The sequence below is a fragment of the Dipodomys ordii genome, unplaced genomic scaffold (assembly GCF_000151885.1).
Source record: "Dipodomys ordii isolate 6190 unplaced genomic scaffold, Dord_2.0 Scaffold1, whole genome shotgun sequence".
Classification (NCBI taxonomy): domain Eukaryota; kingdom Metazoa; phylum Chordata; class Mammalia; order Rodentia; family Heteromyidae; genus Dipodomys; species Dipodomys ordii.
The window spans coordinates 67,757,443-67,782,398 of NW_012267217.1; the positions used below are offsets into that span (position 1 = coordinate 67,757,443).

Sequence of the window (24,956 nt, forward strand, 5' to 3'; positions counted from 1 at the left end):
ATCCGAGGCCACAGCTTCCCTCCTGGAAGAGGTCCCACGGAGAAGGCGAGCACAGTCCCGCCTCTCACTTGCCTGGGCAGTACCCACTGGCGCCATCAGTGTGCATCTGTGCCCGCGTGAGCGGCAGCGCTGGCTGGTCCACGGGGGCCGCGGGGCTCAAGCCCCACGCCCCAGCCTGCGCTGAGCTGTCCTCTGCAAATCACCAATTCTGTCTTGCACAGGTCTGCTGGCTGCAGGGTACTGCAAACCCAAATCTTTTGAAGTCTGGCCAAAAATTTGCCCCGAATTAAGAGATTGTAGGCTATTTACAATACAAAATAAAATAACTCTTGCAGGGCTCAGCGGTGGTATGAATAAACGCCGTTTATTCTTTTTCTGACGGGATAATGTTCAAAGCAGTGATTTCTGTAAAGACTCAGGAAGAAAACAATTTCGTCTCATTTCCATAACAGAACCCAGACCTGGCCTTCACCTTGCAGTCCGTGATTACACACACGGCGTGGTTCCGGCAACCCTGTCCACGTGCCACGGGAAACACGCAGTCAGCCCATCGGCCAGAGCCTCTGCCCGCTCCGCAATGTGCAGTTCTCCTGGGAGGGCCCCACCCCGCTTCATCCCAGGACCGAGCCAGGGGAGACCCTTGGCTGCCAAGGGAAGGCTTGTGGGAGGCTGGGCCGGCCCTGCACACATGGGAGTGGATCTCCAGCCAGAAACTTGTCCCTTGCCATTCTTGTGCACCTGGCCGTTTCCCTAAGTGCCTCACTTAGAACATCATCTCCTCCAAAGAAAATAAAGGGATGAGAGTCCAGTGCAACCCTACTAGCTGCCCTGCAAACTTCAAATGGCCCACCAGTATCCTGAGTGGAGAACTTTGTCCAGAGCCTCACATTGAAAAACGGACACACAACAAGCACATTCTGCCCAATGAGGCGCTGGGACCTGGGTGTACTTCATCAGTGTCACTGTAGACCCAGAAGCAGACAGACAAGTCTGCACACAGGCTGCACAGGAGCCACGGCCCAGCAGGCCTGTGTTGTGCATGCCGGATGACCTTCCCAGAGAAAGGTGTCCGAGCCCAGCGATCGAACACTCATGACTTGCAGTGCTTTGAAGCCACACACGGGCACCTCTGCCCACAACCCTGTTCATGGAAAACACCTGGTAGCAATTACCCATTCCAGGGAGAGTAAGGCAGTGATTTCTGTAACCACTGGGACTCTGAGAACAAACAGGACATTATTTACACATTAAAGAAATACTTACCCCGACACCACCGCAAGGAAGCCTGACAAACACTGAGGTCAGCGATCCTGCAGGGAGAGAGAGAGAGGTCAGTGATCCCACAGGGGGAGAGAGGTCAGTGATCCCACAAGGGGAAAGACAGACGGGGGGGGGGAGAGAAAGAGAGAGAGAGAGGTATCAGTGATCCTGCAGAGAGACAGGTCAGTGATCCTGCTGGGTGAAAGAGAGGTCAGTGATCCCATGGGAGGGGGGGCAGTGGGAGGGAAGAGGGGAGGGAGGGAGTGTCAGCAATCCTGCAGGGAAGGAGAAAGCAGGGCAAGAGAGGCAAGGGCAGCGCTGGCTCGGGCGTGTTCTGTGGCATGGTGGGACGTGCTGGTGCAGCTCGGCTCTCCAGTGTCACCCAGTGGCCCAGCTACAGCCTCACTACCTGGCTCTACAACTCCCATTCTCCAGGGTGTCAGCCCTTCCTTGGAGGAGGGGAACTCCTGCTAGTGCTCGGCGTTCCTGCTGCCCCCATAGAAAACCCTATTTCCAGACCCCAGCCTTGGCTCCCTGGGGAATTCTACTTGCCAGTTCAGTTCCCAACATGGGTCAGAGGTCTGGAGACCCAGCTCCTCCACTGTCCCCACCCTCCCCCGGCTATGGAGGAGAGAACAGGGCTGGAAGAGGAGGAATCAGGTCTGTGGTGGGGAGGGCCAGACACCAGCCGTGCTTCCCCACTAGTCATCTGACTGGGAGGCCATAGCTGCGGCCTGTGCCCTCCTGCATCACGGAGTACTCAGATCTGACTCCCCTTCCCCGGACCAACTGCCCCCAGAGTAGAGACTGTCTCTTTCCTTGTGTAGCCCTAACAGTGGCAGAATGCAGGACATGGGTCTAAATTCTGGCCTCTAGAGTGTCCAGGCTCCAGCAAGGCTTTCACCCCTCAGAGCTGGCCCAGAAGAGCCAGGTCCTTTCTGCCCCTTGCTCTCCACAGCCCAGCTGTTTCCTGGATCAGCTGTTTCCATGGCACTTGGTGTGTGCCAGGGTCCAGGTTTGCATGATCTCACAGGTCCCACAGGCAGCATGGGACCCCGCTTCCTGGACTTGGCAGGGCTGTGTCCACAGCCAGAGGGCCCACACTCCCTCTGTCCTGTGAAACCTGCTCTGAACCTCAGATGCACACAGAGCATGGGCCGCCTGGTGGCACAGGAGAGCAGGCCTAGGGGACAGCTGGGGCCTGCGTAAGAGCTGTACTTCCTACTACAGGCCCTGGTGACAGCCAGGACTTGAGTGAGCTCACTGGAAATGAGGGCCCTGTGACACACGCAGACCTTTCCACAGGAGGGTTCTCAGTTAGCCATGTCTGTGCTGAAACAACAGTAACTGAGTACTTAGGTGATCCTGCTCATTATCTCAATAGGAGGCTGTTCCGCTACACTGTGCGTCTACCAGCTGCCCATGCATCCTGCCTCCCTGAGAATGCCCCAATTATGCCTGCCCGTGGCTTGTGCCCGTCACCACCAGGACTGGGTGGCAAACGGGACCTGGAGGCCAGCCTGGAGGACCACACCCATTCCCACTGGCTGCTCACGGCTGGTTGGCTGGCTTTCTGGAGGTGTGGGAAAGACACATACCTTCCCGAGCACTTCCAGTTCATCACTGGCTTGCTTGGGCTCTGCCGACCTGCACTGTCCGCAGCTGCTCTGGGCCAGGCTCCCTTTCTAGGTCATGTGGTGTCAGATGCTACCAGGAAACAGACCCCTGGATCCAGAACAGCGAGCAGCACCCTCTGGTGTCTGCAGACTAACTCAGTAGAGTTTGTGCTCCTGGTGGGCCCTGTGGGAGCGGCAAACTACAAAGGGCTTTTTGCCTATGGCATAGCAACCTGTGAATCCGATGAAAAGGAAAAATCACAGCAGCATTTAAGCACCTAATTAGGGTTATGGCAGCATGAGATATCTTAACTATTACTATGTTTGAAAAGTATAAACATGGATTGCAGGTGGTACGAAGGCAATGGACCAAGGAACGTCGGTGCCCTTTGGGCAGATGAAAAAAAGCACAAAAGTCAGTAGGAAAGAAAAGGACACAATGGGCCATCACCTCCAGCCCCCCCCCCCCCCCCCCCCCCCGCCACACCGGTGGGGCTGCAGTACCACGCGGCTGGCACAGCTGATGCACCAAGACAGCTGTTATGGGGGCAGAAGATTCAGGATAAACTCAACCAAGAAACCAAACCATGGCAAGGGCTGGCCGCGGCCAACGAAGGCTTTGATCTGAGGACCAGAATGCCAGGCAAGCTCCAGTCAGTATCCATGGGGGATACCCACGGCCCCCACCCAGGGGGCCTTTGGTTACCAAGAGCCCACCCGATGGAGGCTACTGCGACAGGTTCTAGTCTGGCTTCCCGTCTGCCAGCCAGCTGATGGCACCCAGCCCTGAGTCTGTGGTCCCTGCTCAGAGAGGCTTGGAGCCACAAGGCTGGGTGTCTGCACAGGAGGCCCGGGCTCAGTGGTCTGTACCAATGGGCTCTACCTCCCCTAGTGTTCAGTATGTAGTGGAGCCTCAGTGCTCGATATGCGTCCAGGGAGCCTGCAGGGTCCCATGAGCTTGTCAAGAGCCCATGGGCCTCTGCTGAAGGCCCCGGTGATAAGGTAGTAAAATACATACCATGTATTTCCACAAGGCCAAGGTCTTCTGTGTGTGTGTGGGGGGGGAGTGAGGGGCAGTGGCACCTGCCAGGGCCACAGCCGCCACCACCTCCTGGCATGAGCCTGTCCCCATGGAGCCTAAGGAAGTCATGGCCAGGCTTGTGACCCCTGAGGCCTCCTCTCTGCCTCTGCCACAGGAGCCCAGGAGATGAGCTGTCAACAGGGCAAGGCTGGGTAACATGGGGTGCCCAAGCTTTCCAGAGCAGCCTCTGGGACCCACTCAATGGCTTCAGACTGAAATATCCTAGCGGCCGTGGTGGGAGCTGGTTCTCCTCACTGCCTGGCACGGTGCTGTGGAAGAGGGTCCTCCTTCTCCACTGGCCCTGCAGCACCAGGGTGACGCCCGCAGCCCCACAGCCTGAGGGGCCGCAGCTCGAGCCCAAACCCAGTAAGGAGGTAAAAGGTCTTGAATACCTAGAAGCTTCTTGCTGTCCAGTTTTTGCCTGTTGAGGGGGTTTGTGCCATAGAGCAGTGCGTGGGCCTCTGAGTGCACGGTCTGCAGCTCTTCCAGCGTGGCCTTCCGTCCACGGATGCACTGCGGGGACACAAGGCAAGACACGCTCATACTGTGCCGTCAGACCGCTCAATGCCTGAGGGGGCAGCTCCACGTGCAGGCGAGCAGTTACTGGCTTCTTGCTGCACCAGTGCAGTACTATAAAATATTTTCAGGTGACACTGTAGCTCAAGAGGTAGAGCGCTTGCCTTGAGCTGAAGAGCTGAGGGACAGCGCCCAGGCCCAGAGTTCAAGACCCATGACCGACAAAAAAAAAAAAAAAAAAAAAGTTTCACTGTGGTATTGCCAGGCGCTGGTATAATCCTAGCTACTCAGGAGGCTGAGATCTGAGGATCGCGGTTCAAAGCCTGCCCGGGCAGGAGAGACCTTGAGACTCCTATCTCCAATAAACCACCAGAAAACCGGAAGTGGCGCTGTAGCTTAAGTGGTAGAGCACTAGCCTTGAGCTGAAGAGCTGAGGGACAGAGCCCAGGCCCAGAGTTCAAGCCCCACGACCGACAAAAAAAAAAAATAAATAAAAAATAAAATATTTTCGTGGGCTTGCATTTGAATTACAGCTTTCTACATTTACAAAGGTAGTTCAGCCTTCAAGGTGCGGCCGTTCCCTAGCAGAAATCACAACTCCGTTTTCCAGCAGGGCTCACAGTGAGCCGCCTTGCTGGTTTATGCTTCAGGTAAGGAGAATGTGTACGGTTGGCCAGTGGGACACCATGGTCTGGTGATCCTGGGCCGCAGGCTGGCTTGCGGTCAGGGTCTGGGCCTGTGTGGCGTAGGGGGCTGGGAATCCTGCCTTTTTCTAGTCTTTGGCAAGTCTTCCCATAAAGAACTGTGGGCTATTTTCAGACCTCCCTCAGAAGTGAACAGCAAACATGCTGCTTTCCAGGTGGAGCGCTTCCTCAACCATTAAAGGAACACTGGTTTCTAGCACCAGAGGTCAGGGGCGAGGGTAAGGCAGGGAGGCTTCAGCACTCCGGCGGTGGCTGCCCGTGTTAACAGGGCAGCACACAGATCCACACTTACCTGGCCTAGCACCCACTGACCTGCAGGTCTCACTGTGGCCCCACCGAAATCCTAGCCTGGAAGTGCTCTCAGGCCACTGGCACACCCCGCCCCCCACTTTTCTGAAAGATGGGGGGGGGGCGGCAGGGCGGGTATCAGCTTCATCCATGCAGGGCAAAGAAGGATGGGGTACCTAGTAGATGCCCAGTGGGCAGGAGGGCTACTCTGGAGCTACTAGTAGATGCCCAGTGGGCAGGAGGGCTACTCTGGAGCTACTCTTTATGGCCATCATCATCAGTTCCACAAAATCAGTTCTTCGCTATCAAACTATGTGGGAGAAAAAAAAAGAGGCGGTGCTTTCTAATTGTGGAACACAGCCCAGGATCCCCTCCACAACCTCGTCCCACCTTCACTCTAGGCCAGGAGGAAGAGGACTGGGGAGCAAGTCTCCTGATTGGCTGCTTTTCTCTTGATTAGGGCTGGCCAGTGCCAGATTCTGTCTGCAGAGTGTGCAATCAGGCCACACAATAAGAGGCTACCACAGAGTCAAGTGGCAGTGGCTTAAGTTTGCAATCCTGGCTACTCAAGACATGGAGATGGGAGGATCAGGGTTTTAAAGCCAGTCCCAGCAAAAATGTTCATGAAATTCATCTCTAATTAACCAGTAAAAAGCCAGAAGTGAAGGAGCTATGGTTCAAGTGCTAGAGCAGAAACCTTGACCAAAATAGCTAAGAGATAGCACTCAGGCCCTGAGTTCAAGCTGCAATACCAGGAGGAGAAAAAAAAATAATTAAAAAAGGGGCTATGGGGAGGGCAGGGGTCTGGCCCTCGTGTGACAGGGAGGCTGGTTACGTGGTGGGAGCAAGGGAAGAAAGACCAGACCATCTGCTCTGCTCCGTTGGGTCTCTGGATAAGAGTTTCAAGTGTAGCAACAGATTTCAAGTTAGAACAAAAGGAAGAATCAAAGTACTTAGGCTTGAAAATGTATAAGAGATAAAGACAAGGCTGAACTAGTCAAAGCTTTGGGACCAGATGGGCTATACAAGAGAGCATGAACCCACTTTCCGGTATGAGGCTTGTGAGGAGGAGCAATGCCAGGGTATGGTCTTTGCCTCCTTCTAGTTCCTGGGCAAACATGGACAGGTGCTCCTTGAAGCAGATAATCTGCAGCTTTGAGGAAAGAGTTAATCCTATGGTAGCCAGCTCTCTGTACATCTGACCTTGAGCCCTCTTGTTCCATCCTTGCCTTCCTGACAGGTGGACCTAGAAGATGTCATGTTTGAGCCCTCAACTCCGAAGCCGAATGGGCAGCCGCAGCCCCAGCCCCAGCCCCTTCCGTGGGTAGTGGTCCAACATGGCTTCTAGGACTGCAGACGTTTGAAAGGACTCTGACTGTCCCCAGCACGTCAGGAGGGATCTGGCCACAGCCCTGGCTTGCTAGGATTCTGCCAGCTGTGTTCGAATCCCAGTCGAATCCCAGGTGTGACACCAGAGACTCTGCTCAACCGTCGCCTCCCACCAGCCACTGCTTTCCCCCCAACTCTGTATTCCCACACTCAGTCCCGCCTGGCCCCATGTGCCTTTCTGGTTGAGAAATCACTACCCAGGCCTCTGCTCAAGCTGGCCTCCAGCAAGGGATGTGGCTGAGTAGCAGGTGTGAGTGAAGGCAGGGAACTTCAGGGTGCCCTGGGCTGTTCCCAGAAGGGGCAGGACATGGGGTCCTCTTAGCATGGCCAGGAAGGAGGAAGGCGGTTCATGTGGCTGGTGTCTGTTTGGCAATGCTGCCCCCCAGTGGCACAGCCGCTGGCTAAAATCCAGAAGCAGGTGTCCAGGGCCACCCTGGCCTCACCCTACAACGTCGATTGACCTGAAGTCCTGAATACTAGCAGCCTGGGAAGGCAGAGTAGAGTGTTTACACTGGAGCTCAGAAACCACCACGCTGCAGAGCACTGAGGTGCTCTGCACCGCAGGACAGGCTGCTACACCAGTTCCATGGGGAGACCTGCTGTGCCCGGCCCGGCCGAGGCTTTGCCCAGGATGGCCAGGAATACTGGGGGGACAGATACAGACTGTTCAGTCCAGCTCAGGGGGCTTTCAGAGCAGGTGGATGCTCTGGGCATGCCCAGTTCCGCTCCAGACAGGAAGTGAGGCTTGCCCAGGCCACGAGGCCCAGGCCACACATGCCCATTGCTTGGTGCCTGCGCTACAGCAAGGCTTGAAGCACACATCTTCCTCCTCAGAACTCAGAACCTGGGAGAAAGGCACTGGCTGGGCCTTTCACAGACATGCCTCTTCCTGCCCAGAAGGTGTGGGTGAACACTGGGCCCCCACAGTGGCTAGACCTTCTGTCTAAGATGAAATAAGCTTGGCCATTGCCAGGCAGTCAGAGAAACTGAGGGTCAGTATTGAGAGACACAGCAGGGCTGAACCTTCCCACAAGCCTCAGTGGCAGAGGCAGGGAGTGAAGAATTAAGACTCAAAGCAGAGCAAGCAGAGCAATCTGGGATATTGTGATGTTGCTGTCCATGCTGGCCACTGTCTCTTGGGATCTCACTGAGGGAGAATTGAGACTGAAGCTCCATGCACATTCCCAGAGCAATTGTGCAAAACATCAGAACAAAAGAACATGGGCCTCAACAAGAAGCCAGGAGGCCTGATCTGAGAATGTGTCCCTTAGTCTCTGCCTCTCACTATCCCTGAAGAGACCTGGGCATAGGTCCTGGGAGCCTGCCCTGGGCAGCTGAGAGCAGCCCAGTGGGGATCACACTTCCCCGAAGCATCGGGAAGAAGGCACAGACACAGAACATTGAAGGGCAAAGCACAGAGGCACTGCTTCCCGCAGGGAGGAATGTGGAAAGCCACTCTGGGCTTTGCTGTGGTTGGGAGACAGTGCATCCTCAAGGGCCCTGGTGCTGGAAGCTTGTTCTGCAGTATGGTGTTACTGAATCTGGGGGTTCATTCAGCAAGAGGCGGGCCGTGTGGGAGGCAATCAGGACAGGGAGCTCTGGCTCAGGGAGGATCAGAACTCAGGTCTTGTGTGACCGGGCTAGTTCTCATGAGAGGCGTTGTTATAAAGAATACGGCCCATGCCCTTGGCTCTTCTACTTGTGAAAGACTCCTTTTCTCTTTCTCCGCCATGTTGGGACATACACCAGGCCTTACCACCTTACCAATGCTGACTTACGACAGAGCCTGGACTCCACAGTCACCAGAGCGTTGGCCCTGTCCCTCCCATTATCCCAGCATGCTGAGGCCCTTGGTGCCATGGTGATGCTGGCAGTGATGGCAGCCCTGCCCTCCCGGCCCTGCCCCCGCCCCGCCCCTGCCCTCCCTGCCCCGCCCCTGCAGGCTCGGCGTACCTCACACTTGCTGCGCAGGCCTGTCTCCTGCAGGCGGGACCAGATGCTCTGGATCCTCCCAGCATGCTCAGGGTGGCTGTTAGTGTTCCCACAGGTGCACTGGTGCTTTAGCATCAGCGTGTCATACACAAGGCCTGCAACAGGTTGGAAGTAGCCCAGGTCAGAGAAGCTGTCCAGGTCTGAGCTGGCCATTGCTTTAGTGCTGGCTGTTGTCCAGGCCAGTGGCAGACCCTCCCCACCTCCCCGTAGAGAATGGAGAATGGGCAATTCTTTAGAAACATACCAAGGTCACCCTGCCCAGGTGGCATGGATGGAGGCAGAGGGAGGCTGGGGTGGGGGCGGCCAGCTGCTTAGCCCCCATATCACTCAGTGGCCCTGCGTGGGAGGTGTGCAGTTGTACCAGACCCAAGTTGTAGAGAAACAGGTGTAAGGAAAGTGCCTTGGAGTCAGACGTCACAGCCTGAGGTCTGAGTGGGAGCAGGAGCGTGGCCTGCAGCATGCAGGTCTGTGTGCACAGGGCCAGCCTCTATACTATGCAGCTCCAGTGGCTGGAAACTGTTTAAGACACATGGTGCTCCAAGAAGCCCAGGACTCAGGTCCTGCATCAGAGGCTTCTAGAAGCTGGGGTGGCCTGTGTGGGAGGGAGCAAACCCAGGCCAACTTGTAGGATGTGCACGCGCAAGCCGGCACTGACTGACCCAGAGAGCGCAGCGGAGGGCAGGGCCTCTCTCCTCTCCAGCTCCACTGCCCAGCTTTGCTCAGGGGAACTGGGTGACTGGAATACAACTGCCTTCAGAATCACCCAAGTGAGCTTGACATCACTGTTACGGGAGAAAGCAGCACGGAGACCAGGAGGGTGCCCAGGCTTGCAGATCAGAGGCGGGGCAGAGCCGCCAGTGGAAGGCAACAGGAGGCTGCAGAGTGTGGGGAGGGGCCCAGAGGGCGTGAGGCACTAACAAGCACACCGACAGCCAACGGCCCTGCTGAGAAATACACCTGCAAACTTCCTCCCTGCCAATGGCCTACAGCAGGAAGCGCCAGGCAGTGCCGGTTTCCTCAAGTTCCATCATATTGGCTGTACACAAGCAACTTACCAACTGCTGTGCCGCTAACTAGCATGTGTAGGAGGGTCTCCTTCCCCAGCCCCCAAGGACTCTGTCTGTATGTGGAAAGTGAGCACTGTCCTGGCATGGCTCTGAGCTGCATTCTGTTAAGAACACCATTGACTGGCCAAGCTTATAGTGAGAGCGCTTGGCCGTGTGACCCTCTACCATTTTCAATTTCTGAATAATTACTACTAAAAATGACCTCAATATGGACAGTTTCCTTCTGAGGCCTGGGAAGGTAACACGGACGTATTTGCTGGGTACAGAGTAACAAGTCTGCAAATGATGCTTGTGGAAGCTGCGATGACTTGACAGGAGGGCGGCTTAGGTGCCGAAGCAGAGGAGGTAGGGAACGGTCCCTGGACCAAGGGCTCTGCTCTCCCATGGTGTTCAAATGCCCAGTGTACTGACTGCAGCAGCACGCCAAGGAGGCGTTGGTGCCAATGCCATTTACACAGGCGTGAGTGAGAGCACTCATGCTAAGCGGAGAGAGGAGCCTTGAAGCCTACGTGGCACGTGGGGTGGGGGGGTGCTGCTCTCTGCAGAAGACCACGGTTCTCTGGAGTGGCAGGCTGAGCTGGTGTTCGGTCTGGGAACAACATTAATAGGGAGAGATCCATGCAGCAGAGCGTGGCTTTGGGGTCCAGCACAGCAGTGGCGATCTGTGCCTCTGGACAGTGAGCCCTGGGGGCCGTGCCTCTGGACGGCGAGCCCTGGAGCCCCCCGGGGGCCCGTGCCTCTGGACGGCGAGCCCTGGAGCCCCCCGGGGGCCCGTGCCTCTGGACAGTGAGCCCTGGAGCCCCCTGGGGGCCTGTGCCTCTGGACAGCGAGCCCTGGGGGCCCCTGGAGCCCTGTGTCCCTGGACGGTGAGCCCTGGGGGCCCCTGGAGCCCTGTGTCCCTGGACGGCGAGCCCTGGGGGCCCCTGGAGCCCTGTGTCCCTGGACGGCGAGCCCTGGAGCCCCCCGGGGGCCCGTGCCTCTGGACAGTGAGCCCTGGGGCCCATGCCTCTGGATGGCGAGCCCTGGAGCCCCCTGGAGCCCCGGGGGCTCTGGCTGTGACAGTGCTCCCTGCCTGCTGTAGCAGGCCCATGCAGCCTGAGCGGGCTGTGTGGGGGCTGTGTGTTACCTGTGGTGAACCTTGGCTTGGTGGATGGCTCCTGGACTGACATGGGGAAGGTGGCGGAGGCTGGAGACGACTGTGCCCGAGACAGAGGCCTGTGGCTGCCGAACGACACGGGGATGCCAGCAGCCTCCATGGACGCCTGGAAGTTCCTCAGCTGGTGGATCCGCTGCTGCTCCAACAGGAGGGCTTGCTGTGGGGGGAAGTGGATTGGTGGGTGCTGAAGACCTGCATGCATCACTCACTCAAATGACCACATCCGACCCCGGATGCTCCCTAGAGCCCCGCCACAAGGGCACGTGGCCACAGACAGGACATGGAGCAGGGGCAGAGGGGAGAAGACTCTGAGGACTTGACATCCCAGAAGGAAGCTCCCGCCAAGAGCCACGTGGAGGGCAGCAGGTGGCTGCCACAGTGGGCCACGGTGGCTCCTCTGAGGAGGTGCTGAGCACAGGAACAGCTGGGACCAGGTGAAATGACACATCCAGGACTCAGCCCCTGAGGGGGCGGTGACCTCGGACCCTCAGCTGGGGACACTGAATGCTCACTCTGGCCACAGTGAAGTTGGTAGTGAGCAGCCAGCCTCTGCCGGTAGCTCTGACCAAGAGTGCCCAACCGGCACGGGCAGCCAGCCGGAGTAAACCCCAGGTGCAGGGGAGTTAGCTTGACTCCAGGCTCGGCCTGGACCATGCCAGCACGTTCACCAAGGACAGACTGTGGAAGAAATGAAGGCGTGTACTTGGGGCTCAGGCCCTCAGGGGTCAGATGCCTGGGAGTGTGTGGAAGCGCCTTTGGGGACGTGGAGGTGGAGGTGAGTGGAGTGTGGAGGTCACTGGCCAGGGTTTGGGGACGCTAATGGGATCCAGGGGACGGATTATCTGCCGGCAGAGTGGTGTGGGCGGGGGCCACGGAGGACCAGGAAGATGCTTGGCCCTCCAGAGGTGACTGCTTCCTAGGGCCACCTACACAGCTACAGAGGGACAGCGATGATCGGCCACAATACAGGAGAAAGCAGCGCCTCCCACCCAAGTCCTGTCTGAGCGTGGAGAAACCAATTCTGTGCCCTTGGAAGGTCAGGCCGACAAAAAATCTCAGCTGTTCATTAGCAGGGCCTAGCCCGACAGTGCCGGGAGAGCTGCTCAGCCAGGCCTCAATCTTCCTGCCCTTAGGAATCAGGGTCAGAGAGCAGAGAGGAGGGGAATGAGCACAGGAACATGGGAGCTCCAGGGAGGGAGGCACAGAGCCTCCAGAAGGAGGGCCCAGAGGAGACTTCTATAAGCCCCCAGCCTGCCTCACAATGCACCTATCCGGGCTTGATCTCGTGTGTGTGTGCGTGTGCGTGTGTGTGTGCCTGTGTGCCTCACACATACAAGGCAAACACTCCACTCCCAAGCTGCAGGTCTAGCCCATGCCTGATGTTCTGAAGACTCAGATGTCCCATCCCATGCAAACTACCTACTGCCAACACACACCCTGCTAAGGAGCTCTGCTTGGTGTTCTCCAGAAGACAGAGGAAGGGTTCCTAGAAAGTGACTTCTGTGTGGAGAATGACCAGGCCTTTCTCTGAGTAAATGCCCATCAACGTAGCAGCCTCTACCAGATACCAACCTTAAAATCAGCTACCAAGACATGTCACCTATCCACATGATGACAAGCCCTCCAATTCCAGTGATAGTGAAGTAAGGAGACTGAGTCTAAAACATTTCTTGCAGCCATCTTGGTGCCTAGGCGGGAGATGGGGGGAGGGGGGGCTTTCCACCCAGCTCCAAGGCCTAGAGGTGAGACAAGCCATCCTTTGAAGTGCAGATGCCTGGCTCAAGGTGGGCTAGGAGGATACTGCTTCAGAGGCATGTAGATATTATCTTGTTTTCCTAGTGGGAAAAAATTACCCCAAGGTGATAGGCATGCCTGGACCCCTGGAGGCAGGGCAGGCCCTTGGCTGATAGGCTGCTGAACCTGTCAGTCCAGTGCCTGGGACCTGACCCCTGACCTGACCCTATTTAGGCCTGGACCAGCACAGGTACCATGATGCCATGCCATGTGTCTCTGTGACCATTTCCTGTGTCCTATCTTGTCTCCAAGTCACCGTGGCAGCTAGAGCTGAATTGGTTTGCTGGTATTGTTTTTGTTCCTCCTTTCCACTCCGGCCTGTGTTAACTGTATTTGTGGGCTGCAGGCCTTTGTTACAATGAGCAGCCTGCTGACTGCTAGTGCCCTAATAAAGACCCCAAGATCCCATCTTCCAAAATGTGGCCTCACTGACAATTTACCTTACAACAACGGTAAGGGGCTTGCTCCTTCACAGACTTCTGAGAGCCTATCGGAGATTGTGAAGGTCGCCCCACAGGGGCCTGTCCACCAAGGAGAGGTGGTAGACAGAGGTGGATGGCCTGGCTGTGAATTACTCTGTGTTGGACCATGGGAACTCTGGCTTTCTTTGGTCATCCTGTCAGTTCCACTGGGCTTGGAAAAGCAGGTTAGTGTAAGAGGTGCTAATTGAGTGGCCTTAGGAATCAGACGGGCTGCCTATAACTAAGAAGGAGGAGACAGCTGCTAGGGACGCCAGTGTGGCCTCCTGAGCCAGGCACTCTCAGAATCCAAGCCGGTGCCTGTGCCGCACGGATGCAGCAGGGGAGGGTTCCACACCCAGGCACAGCTTCAGGTGGGAAGGGAAGCGAACACTACCACCAGGGTCGTCTTGTCCTGAGATTTACAAGAGCCAGGAACTGGAGAGGCAGCATCATTCACATGCTGGGGGGGGGGGGGGGGGAGGTGCTTAGTTGGACAGCACACTGGTTCCTGTGCCCTCGACACAAACCCAGGCAGCGAGTCCCATGCTTAAGGTACAACTAAATTCCACTGCTGGCTCACTTCCTGACCATCGGGCAGAAACAGCCTCCCTGTGGCATTCTGGCTGCTAAGCCAGGGTTTCTCACTCATTGGCCAACTGTCTTCAGTAATTCTGTAGAGTTGGCAGTGTTATATATAACTGGAATGAACAGGTCGTTTACTGAATTTTTCCATCAGTCCCTTTGGAGTTTGGTTATTGTGTGCCTGCATCTTACCGGCTCCGGGCACCCAAGCCATAACACTGTTTTGGATCCACAATGCCAGTTACTCACACCTCTGTGGCCTTAGAGGGGACAGGCTCATGATCAGACTCTGCCTACATTTTGGACAATTAGAAAGCCAACCTTTCTCCTCAGCTTCAGCAGTATGTGGAATCTCACAAGACCAAGGGAAAACTGCCCCCAGGAGCCTGGAGCCAGGTTTGCAGGACGTGCATACCCAGAGAGGGTCGGACTCCAGACCACCTGGGAATGGAGTGTGAAGCAATCCCACCCCCCTCCCTCGTGCGCTAGGAAGACAGGCAAAGCATTCCTATGGGATCAGAGGGAGGCCTCTGAGGGTGTTGCTCTCATGGCTCTGGCTTTCCAGTACCTGTCTGAAGAGCAGTTCCTGCTCAGTGGGTGGGCGCTGGCCTTGTTCCGCTTCCCGCACAGACTCCGCCTCCTCTTCATCACTCTCAATGGGTTCCTGCTTCACCTGGATGCTGGCCAATGGGTGGGCCTCCTTCTGTCCGGGGGGCCGGTCGAGGAAGGGCTCATCCAGCAGGGCCTGGTGCTCTCGGAGCTCCTCCTCGGTCTCCTCAGGATGGCTTTCAGGCTGCCGACCTGGCTCACTTGGTTTGGGGATAATCTGCAATGCAGAGGACATGAAGCTCAGGCAGGTGGTTATATCAGAAACGGCTCCTCGCATGTCAGCCCTTCAGGAAAGCCAACCTGAGAGAATGCTGTGTCCCTGAGCCCCGGCCAGCAGGCACCACTCATCTACCCACAGAAGCCAGACCCCAGGTACACTGCTGTGCAAAGAAAATGACGGTGGCTGGAATCTAGCCCAGGGCCCCAGGGACCTGGCCTGGGGAGGAGGCAGACTGGTCTTGGTTTTCACAAAGCTCTTCTTGTGGGCTAGGAACAAGACGAAGAGAAACCCATGCGAGGTTTCAGTACAGTGTGCAGAGGAGTGAGTGGGGAATGCGGAGGGAGTCTGGCACCACACACATCGCCTCGGCTGCGAGGCACTCCCACGCTCGTCCAGCTGGCCATCCAGCAAGACACACTGGGGAGCCAGGGGAGAGCTCGGAAGAGAGGAACAGAAGCGGACACCATAGGCCTGAGCTGACGAAGGTGCCCAGAGGCAACAACTGGCCGAGCCGCTGCCAGCTTTGCGAGCTGTGGAAATTACAAGCAGATAGGCTAGGAGCAGGTGCCATGCTCCCCAGGGCTTTGGTGGGCCTCTGTGAAGATGGGTCTCTGAACAACTGCTAGGGACCATCTCTAAATGCTAAGAGGCAGCATGGGGGAAGTGTGGAGATGCTGGCTACAAGCAGTCCTTTACGAGTTGGTGACTCTGGCTCTATCCTTGGAAGAACGTATCACCTAGCTTGATTCAAAGATCTTCTCACGTTGGAACTGTGCCACGTCATCACCCAATCTCAGACACCCTCAACACAAGCTAGAAAAACCGAGTTCCTACACACCAGCCCGCCCCCAGCCTTCCACCTGGCTGCCAGGACAGGTGCCTCACTCCAGCTTTCCTACCAGAAGTTTCTAAATAACCATGTCACTTGATGGCATTGACGTGTGTCAACTTCCCTTCCTTTACACCCCCCGAGCCCTCGAATCTTGGCCTGGCAAGAAGAGCAGAGGACAGGAGCCTGTGGGACAGGGCAGCTGGGGCACTGGGTCTCAGGCCTTCTGGGTTGACTTGAGCCTGGCTCAGGCAGCCAAGTCATGGGCTTGAGGACGCCTGCCTGGGGGCCACTGGTGCCGCTTGTCCTGCATCGTCCGGGCAGTCTGATTGCTCGTAGGCTGAGAGGTTCTGGGGGCTGGCAAAGCGCAGCACAGGCACACGGAGGGGGAATTCTGAAAGAACCTGGAGGAAGCGGCTTAGAAGGCAGTCAGATGGCTGTTGGAAGTTGTGACCCAGAGGTTGGCACAATACAGGAGGAGGAACGAGGGCAGCCCAGGTGGGAGGAAGATGAACTTGGGTCTTCAGGAGAAGAGATTTCTGGGGCTTGAGCTCAGGGCCTCAAGCTCTTGTTTGGCTTACGCATATAGTTAGCACTCTATCACTTGAGCCAAGCTTCTAGGCTAATGTTTTGCTACTGAGTTGGAGATGAAGTCACATGGACTTTTCTGCCCAGGCTGGCTTTGAACCATGATCCTTTAGATCTCAGTCTCCTTGAGGACTAGGATCACAGGTGTGAGCCACCAGTGTCTGGCTGAGATGTCTAAGGAGTCTGAGGGCACAAGTGTCAACAGGCTGCAAATGCAGGGATTGGGTAATGGCAGAGAAACAGACCCCAGACCACAGAGCTAAAAACAGGAAGACAAGTCAGACCACAGGTCCGAGCAGAGGGGGATGGGGGAGGCCTGGTGCATGCGTCATGTCCTAGGGGTCCAGAGGCTCCCGTGGCAGGCAGCGCAGATCTGCCAGGCCTCCTTCTACAGGTGCCCAGGAGGGTCGTCACCACGGCAGCAGGGCCACCACATCAAAGGCCTGTCAGTGATGCCTACCAGGCCCACGGCCCTCAGTCCAGGGCCACGCAGCCAGTGCTGCCGCGGGCACTGCCACAGCCAGCCTCCGGCACTGCTGGTCACAAACAAAGCCCCCTTCTCTTTGGAATATAGTGCTGTTGCTCTGGACTATGGCTGGAGCCTGGCAGCACAGCAGGCTCAGGCAGTAAAGCTAGCAGCAGGCAGTGTGGCAAAGAAGCCAGCACCTCACCAACACATCAGCTCGCCTATCTCTACCAAGTAAACGCAAACGCACCTCCACGTCCAGAACAATAACGTTTCAAAAAGTGAGACCAGCATTCAGGGCCAGAAGGCACCAGCAAGCACGCCAGCATTTATACACTGGACACTCCTAATTCAACCACCCCACGTACCCTGATTTTCAGGTTGCTACGCAGAGGGCAGCGGAGCCACCCGAGGAGCACAGCCCACACTCGAGCTCTGTGATCATGGGCTGCAGAGATGGGGGAACCGCCTATCCGTCACAGTAGAGATGCCTTCCACCTCCCCGTTCAGAAGGAAAAGTCCCATGTACCCAACAGGCTGTGGTGCCGAGGGCTGTGGGGCCTCTGGACAACTTTCCTCGGAAGGCTCCCATCCCCCACAGCCTTGAAGCAGGCCTACACCCGAGCGGGGGGGACTGCAAACACAAGGGCCCCAACCCCCAAGGAGACAAGGGAGCAGCCTGGCCTGCTCTGTCCCTTGAGGGGTCTCATCCAAGCAGGCCTTTCTCCAGGCTGTTCACCTCAAGACAACTAGAATGGCTAGGAAGGCTGCTGGGGACCAAGGATGGGCAGCCTTTCTGCTGTACTGACATCTTCAGGGCACCGACGGCCTAAGACAGGCTGACTGAGCAGTAGGCCAGGAGTCTGACTGACATCCCCACGGCAGGGCTGGCACCACCAACCACCCTAAGGAAGCAGGCCCAGAGACCAGCGCAGAACATTGCTGCCATCTTCCCAGCGCCCTGGGAAAACATTGTATAAACCCTTCAATCAAGTGTCATTTGCTACCATAAATCAATCATGTACCAAAATCCAGTGAGATTACCTGGTTCCTAAATCATTCTTTTTAAGAACATGCCACACAAGAAGGGTGTTTCCTGTCTTCCTCAAGCCTCCTACCATATCACTGATTGTGACATGTGAAATTAACAAGGCTTGTCTGACATTAGAAAGTGCTTCTGTCACCTGGGAGTACAGATCCTTGGCGGATAGCTGCTTCACCCCTACAAGTGCAGTTGAGGAGATGCCTGGCACCCTCCCTTCCAAATGCAGTGGATGGGGGTGAGGGAGGGCCCAGGGTGCAGTGCCTGGTGGGTAGAGGGGCCCTGGCCGAGCCTCTGCAGACCCCTGGTCTGTGGTCAGAGGGCTCCTTGTCTGGAACCTTCCAGCCAACATGGGAAGCACAGCAGGCAGATGTTCACAGGTGCTGTCCCCATCTTGAGGGCAGCCCCATCCTGGGAGTCCCTATCAAGCCTTCAGCAACACCGAGGGCTCTGCAGGTTCTGCTTGGCTGGAGATGGGTCTTGCGGAGGAAACCAGGACCAAGCAGGAGGGACGGATGGTACCATGTGGCCAGCCATGTTCCCCTCAAGTGTGTGGTCAGAATAGGGGAGGGGTCTCTCTCAAGGCTCTGCCCCTGCATCTGACCAGTCAGGAAAGACCCTCCCTGCTGCCCCTCCCCAAGCTTCCGATTCCTCAGAAGGCCTGGAACCTGATGACAGACAGGACACACATGATTGGGAGTGGGGGCTGGGAGAGGGGCTCTCTGCAGTCTGGCTAAAGCGGGGAGCCCTCAGAGGAAAGACGGCAGAAAAATCCTGCTCCTTCAGAAAACCAGAGGTCCCTTTCTATCTCTCAGCCTCCTGTGCTCTCTTGTAACAGCTTTATTGAAGAATACAGTCATCTTCCTTACTCTCCATGTTTTCCAGTCAACAGAAGCTTCAAATTATTGAACAGCACAGTTCAGAAATAATAAACGATGTGTAAGTTTTGACCTACACCTTTCTGCATAGTGTGAGAGATTTTGAACCCACTGACTCTGGCCCACCCAGTACGTGTTCTAGCCTTTATGCGGTCTCCATATGGTGCTCAGTACCCTTTGTGCTGGCTGGGCTGCTCTGGTGCGGTGGTGTATGTGTGTGGGGCTTTGTGCTGTGTTACCCTGCTCCGGTGTGGTGTGGTGGTGGTGGTGTGTGTGCGCACGCGTGTGTGTGGGGTTCCTTGTGCTGTGTCAGGCTGTTCCAGTACGGTGGAGTGTGTATGGGGCTCTGTACTATCTACTGTTTTAGGCAACCACTATAAGCCCCACTATGGATGAGGGAGGATTATTATATTCACAAATCATAAAACTCACTCATAAGTTGGGTGATTTCAGTTTTTGGTTTATTTATAGAGCTGTGAAGCCACCACTATAATCTAGAATACTCTAAAAATAAATGCTGCACCCACCGGCAGTGTTCCCTGTCTCCCACAGCACCTGGGATTTGCCTACATTGGGCATTTCACATGACTGACGCCATGAGGCGTGTGGTCTTTGTGACTCTTACTTCTCTAGGTGTAATGCTTCTACCCCTGCCAGGTACGCTCTGCCGTGTGCCGCTCAGGCCTTCATTACTGGATAGAAGCTGGGTGGGGCCGGTGGTCCATGTCTGTGAAGACTCGTTTCCATTTCTCTTGGGTTATGGGACAGTTCCCAAGGAACTCTGGGCTGTTTTCACCATGGTTTATCCGATCTTTATACTAAAAATGCTTCACTTCAGAGGCCAGTATTGGATGCAAACTCAGGGAATAAAAACTTGGTTTTCCTATCAGCCAGCACTGTAACACTAACCTTTCCTACTGCTTCCTCTTGAAATGGATCTGAGTGATGGGAAAATTCTGTGCACACATGGGCTGCTGCAGGAGAGTTGGGCCCAAAATCATTCCCATGTGGCTCCAACAGGTAAGGAGTTTAAAGGTGCCAGGTGACTTGGAAAGTCACCCGGGGACCTGATACCACTGTAAGGTTGGGGACTTGAGCAGGTGTTTGCTTAAAGATCTATAATGGTAAATGACCTTCGGAAACTCGAGAAGGAGAGCTGCTCATACCTGCAAAGACTTCCTGCGCAGGTGGCCAGGCCGGGCTCGTGTGTGCCAGGGGCTGGGGCTGGGGCTGGGGCTGTGGGACTCGGGCTGCCTGCAGCACCCTGCTCTGCATAGCACCGCACCTTCCTAGGTTCTGAACTTGGCGCCATCCTTCTGGGCATAGTGGGCAGGGAGTGAGGTGAGCACCTTTCTGGGTGCAGACTCAGCTCACTCATGTGCTCTTGGCTCCGGGTCAGTGGGCAGAGGGGCGAGAGCGCAGGCCCACCTTGCTGAGGTGCAGCTGCTGCTGCTGGAACTGCTGCTTGTGCTTCTCCAGGAACTGCTGGTGCTGCTGCTGGATGACCAGGTGCTGCAGAGCCTGCGCGCTCTGTGGCAGGGGCGCCGACTGCGTGCGCCCCAGCGGGCGGTGCTGCCGCAGCTTGTGCACAGACGGGGACAGGCGGTCTGCACTGACCAGGGGCTGTGCGTGGAGGGGCAACGCCCCCAGGCCTGAAAGATAGCAGTCTGAGGATAATGTGAGGAACACACCGCAGAGGGGACAGGAAGGCGGGAGGGGCGAAAGGCTGTTGAGTAAGCTATGGGGACCGTGGTGTGCACCTGCCAGTGCAGGTGCCCTTTCTCACTGTGCCACAGCCATCTTGCTAATGGTGGATGTGAGCCCATGGCTGGGCTTCGGGAGGACACGGGCCAGTCTGGAAGCCACTGAGATCAGGTCTCTGGAGCCCACTGGGGACCCTCCCTGAGGAGGCAGCACCAGGGCATCAGACCACAGCCCTCCTGGGGACCAGCATGTCCTCCACAGTGGCCTGTTTTCAGTTCCGCATGCACAGGCCCCCGCACCAGCACCAGCGCGGCCAGCCTGTAGTGTGCAGATATACTGTACAGCCACCTCCGAGACTCGGCATCCCTGAGCAGGAAACTTCACTGTGTGCCAAATGTGAGTGGGTGCTGGGAGTGGAAGGGAGGACAGCAAGTGGAAGGAAGCCAGTCTTCCCCAGGGGAGGGAGCTGAGCAGGAGAGATTGAAGCAGGCTTACAGCTGAAGGCAGAGCCAGGCTAGCAGAGCAGATATAACACAGCTTGTGATGGTAGAGGATGGCGGCTTTGGAACAGGGCGCAGAGCCGGTAAGCCTGAGATAGGACCAGGGCTTTAGAAAAGGGTATTCCACATGCCCCTCTGGCTGGCCTGTCCTGGGTACTAGGCAAGGAGGAGGGGAGGAGGCCCTTAGTACAAGACTGCTGCCCATGCTAAGGAGCCGGGTCTGGATGCCAGGTCAGTGCTGTGGGCAGCATGCTAGGGAGCCAGGTCTGGATGCCAGGTCAGTGCAGTAGACAGCTTGCTAGGGAGCCGGGTCTGGATGCCAGGTCAGTGCAGTAGGCAGCATGCTAGGGAGCCAGGTCTGGATGCCAGGTCAGTGCAGTAGGCAGCATGCTAGGGAGCCAGGTCTGGATGCCAGGTCAGTGCAGTAGACAGCTTGCTAGGGAGCCGGGTCTGGATGCCAGGTCAGTGCAGTAGGCAGCGTGCTAGGGAGCTGGGTCTGGATGCCAGGTCAGTGCAGTAGGCAGCGTGCTAGGGAGCTGGGTCTGGATGCCAGGTCAGTGCTGTGGGCAGCATGCTAAGGAGCTGTTTACTGGGAGCTGCAGTCACAGGAGCTTCTGAGGTGCTACTTCATGCTGGAGAGCACTGTATTTCTGCTCTGAGTTGAGCGCTCCTATGGTTGGTGGCTTCTGCACTGGATCTACCGCTCTACATCTGGGGTGGGGAATGTCTGGGGCCTGGGCCATACAAAGTCCATGAGATCACTTAGTGTATGGAGGGACAGTTATGTACATTTCTTGTCAGCTGCTTGAGTTGGTAATTTCATGTGGCTCATAAATGATGTTATCAATATCCAAATGGCCCCTGGCAGAATAAACATCCCTAGCCCTGCCCTAGCTGACAGGCAGCTTGGGGCTCTGAGAACAGTGCTAAGGACAGATGTGGGAAGGAGAAATCCTACTCAGGAAGCTACTTCCCTCAGGAGAACAGAAGGACCCCGGTGAGATCCCAGACACAGGCCATGCGGCAGGGAGGGAGAAGGCTGCTCTAGGAAGGGAAGCATGGAAGTGAAAGGCTACAGAATCCACTGCCGCCACCAGGAGACCCACAGCCTTCAGCCTCGTCATTCTCCATGCCAGCACCCTATCCACAGCTGGAAAAATGAGGCCCACAGACAATAAATGTCTTCCTGAGGTCTGAGTGGGTTAACCTCAGACATCTGATAAAGCGGGATAAGGCGAGGCTGAGTGCAGGTCGGGCATGGGGTGCGGAGGTGCCCCCAGTGCTTCAGCCAGTGCCTGGCGCCAACACAACATGGCTGTACAGATCAGTGCCTGAGAACAGCTAAGTGTTCAAGGAAGACAGACAGGAACACAAAACCAAGCTCAAACACACACACACACATCTGTAATCTGGGTTCCACACCAGACCACACACCGAGTGTGACCAAGGTAGATGTCAGGGTGACACGAGGCCAGCTCCAGGCTCTTGGGCGGCTGACCTTCGACGTCCAGGAAGCCACCCTGGGCCAGGGCTGGGAGGCGGGCATGGCGACCCGGGGCGGCCCCTGCCCTCATCTCATCGCAAGCTCAGCACGCCCTGCCACTGCTGAGCCGACACCCCCGTCGCCCCAGAAGGTGCACCTCTGTCAGACATCTCACTGCTGGCGAGCTGAACACCTGCCAGGGTCAGCGTAGCCTCCCTCACCCAGGGCAGAGGACGGGTCAGGCAGGTGCCGCGCCCAGGCGGCCCGGGCTCTCACCTGTGACGAGGGGTGTCTGTGCGGGCGGCGGCTCCAGCAGGACCATGTGCTGCAGCAGAGGGCTGTGAGGCGCTCCGCCCTCCCGCTCCAGGGGCGAGGCGCCCAGGAATGGGGCCAGGTGGGTGCCGGGGAACAGGGAGATCCGCTGCTGCAGGGCTGGGAGAGCGAGCCTCTCTGCGTCCGGCTGGCTCGCTGTGCCCTGAAAGGCACAGCAGAGTGTATGGGCTGAGAGCCCACAACAGCCTCCCCGGCCACCCAGACCCCCGGGGGCCAACTTACCGCAGAGGGGCCGGTGGCAGGAAGTCCTAAGGTGATATTGGGCAAGGATGGCGACGTGTAGAGAGGGAGAGGGGCGACAGAGCCTTCTCGAGTCACGAGCCTGTGTGCTAAGCTGGTCTGTAGACAGAAACCCCGCAGCTGTCACACACAACTACGGCTGAGCCCCGGGGGGACGGCAGAGGCCGCGCGCTGGCAGGTGGGCGCCTTGGTGCAAAAATCAGGCTGAACCAACTGTGGCCAGCAGGGGCGGGGCGCGGCTCCACACCTCGCCAGATGCACCAGGACACAACTCAGGGGCGTGGGACCATTCTTGTTAGCCTGAGTTCTCTGGTCACCTTGCCCAATGCCACCTTAATTTTATTCAACTTAAAACTATCAAAAGAGAATCCAGGATAGTACACACAGCGAAGTGTCTCTGTAGCTGGGTGTATCTTCCCAAACCTGACATCAAAAGCAGAAACTAAAAGCAGTTATGGACAGAACGGAACAACTTCTGCTCTCGTGAAAGGCACCTAGGTGACTGCAACCTTGGCAGGGGTTAATATGCAGAGAGCTCGCAAATTAAAGCACGGTGACTTCTGAGGGAAGGCACACAGCAGTCATGACAAACGAAGGATGCCCATGAAGGGGAGCAAACCGCGCTGCCCATCATCCGAGACCCATAGATCTATGCCTCATCAACTTGGCAGACTCTTTAAAATGACAACACACTGGCCTAGGAAAGCAGAAATGCATACTGATTCATGTTCTGCAAGATAACTTGGTAATAATCTGTGTTGCAAGTCCTAAAAAAGAAGCTGATTTAACCAATGCTCAGGCCAGTCCCAGGGCAATGAACCCAGCAGCACATGGAAGGCTAGATGCAGCGCAGCAACTTGTGACCTCTGCAACCACACCGGAGTTAAAGGAACACAGCGACATTTATACCCTGGCACCCACGGGGGCCCAGGAAACATTCTAATAAGGACCGCTAGCCACTCACATGACAGACTGTTAAGTTGTGGCATCACTGACTTTCTAACTAGAGCTCAGTCTACTCAAGTTTGAGCTGGGTCAGAAGGGCAGCAGCACAGGCTGCTAGGGCACTGAGGATGGAGCTACCGCGCTCTCTATACCGCGCTCTCTTCGCCTTCCTATTTCTCAGATGGACCGTGCTTCACTCACCATTATCCCTACATGGTGGACACTTGATGAACACACACCCCAAGCAGAACAAGAGGACGGTGCTGCAGGGAGGACCTGGCAGCAGACACAGAAGCCGGTTCTCCCTGTTCCGCTCACAGTGGGCTGTACCACTGAGGCCCAGAAGCATGAAATGCTTCTACATTTCATTTCGAAGAGAAACAAAAGTATGAGGTGAACATTGTTACAAGTGAATGTTTGGCTCTGGCTAGGTAGATGGCAGCCACAGCCCAGCAGCTCATGTCTGTTTGCAATGCTGCTGACCATCAGAGCAGGGAGCTACTGCCTTCTTCCCCAGGAGAAAAGAGTGGCTCCAGAGCCTTTGGATTTGACACACACCACACACACACACACACACACCCTGTGTGGTGTGTGTGTCTAAACCATGGGTTATATACACAGGGAACAAGCCGTCACTAGAGAGTTTCTGGGAAAAGCGCTTCTCTCACTAGGCTCCGGTGTCATGAAATTATGCTCACAAGCCGGTTCCAGAGCCTTTAGACATCATTCCTGTTTGCAGGGTCCCTCCCTCCCTCCCGCCGCAGCCCTTCACCCCCTGCCCCCGAGGTACGGGGAGTGTAGCCCCAGGGCCTAAGGCCCCTGGCTCCCCTCTTCTCTTCTGTCTCAGTGGCATGACAGACAACTTGTTTATGCAACACTTGGTTTGCTGGCCCACCTTTTCATTCGTGTCTTCCTCTATACCTAACCCATCGATTCTTTCTCACTCTCAAAGCATTCCCAGTGCACACTGCCTACCCCGGGTGCATTGGCACAGAGTGACGCTGGGAGGCCCTCTCCAGTGACAAGTTAGGTGGTGGCAAGACAGGCTGGAGGCTCCCTGACATCTTGGGTCTAAGCCCATTACTTCTCAGGAAGAAGGAGGGGAGGGGAGGGGAGAAGGAAGGACAACAGCCTATAAGACTGTCTCCAGAGTGACTGCTCGCTACCCCCCCTGCCCCCCCCCGCCGCATCCTGATTGGACGCTGTGGCTAAT

The 24,956-nt window shown here is 56.5% G+C and overlaps 1 protein-coding gene across 1 annotated transcript in view; it reads right to left on the reverse strand.

The window, feature by feature from the left end:
- Hdac4 (histone deacetylase 4) overlaps window positions 1–24,956 on the reverse strand; it is a 219,734-nt gene that overhangs the window by 24,696 nt on the left and 170,082 nt on the right. Inside the window, exons 9-16 of the mRNA XM_013024290.1 lie at window positions 22,781–22,897; window positions 22,502–22,700; window positions 19,967–20,190; window positions 14,475–14,732; window positions 11,040–11,226; window positions 8,808–8,941; window positions 4,350–4,470; window positions 1,264–1,310 (exon numbers count right to left, since the gene is read on the reverse strand). Coding sequence (XP_012879744.1) covers window positions 1,264–1,310; window positions 4,350–4,470; window positions 8,808–8,941; window positions 11,040–11,226; window positions 14,475–14,732; window positions 19,967–20,190; window positions 22,502–22,700; window positions 22,781–22,897 — 1,287 coding nt within the window. The remainder of the gene's footprint in view (window positions 1–1,263; window positions 1,311–4,349; window positions 4,471–8,807; window positions 8,942–11,039; window positions 11,227–14,474; window positions 14,733–19,966; window positions 20,191–22,501; window positions 22,701–22,780; window positions 22,898–24,956) is intronic.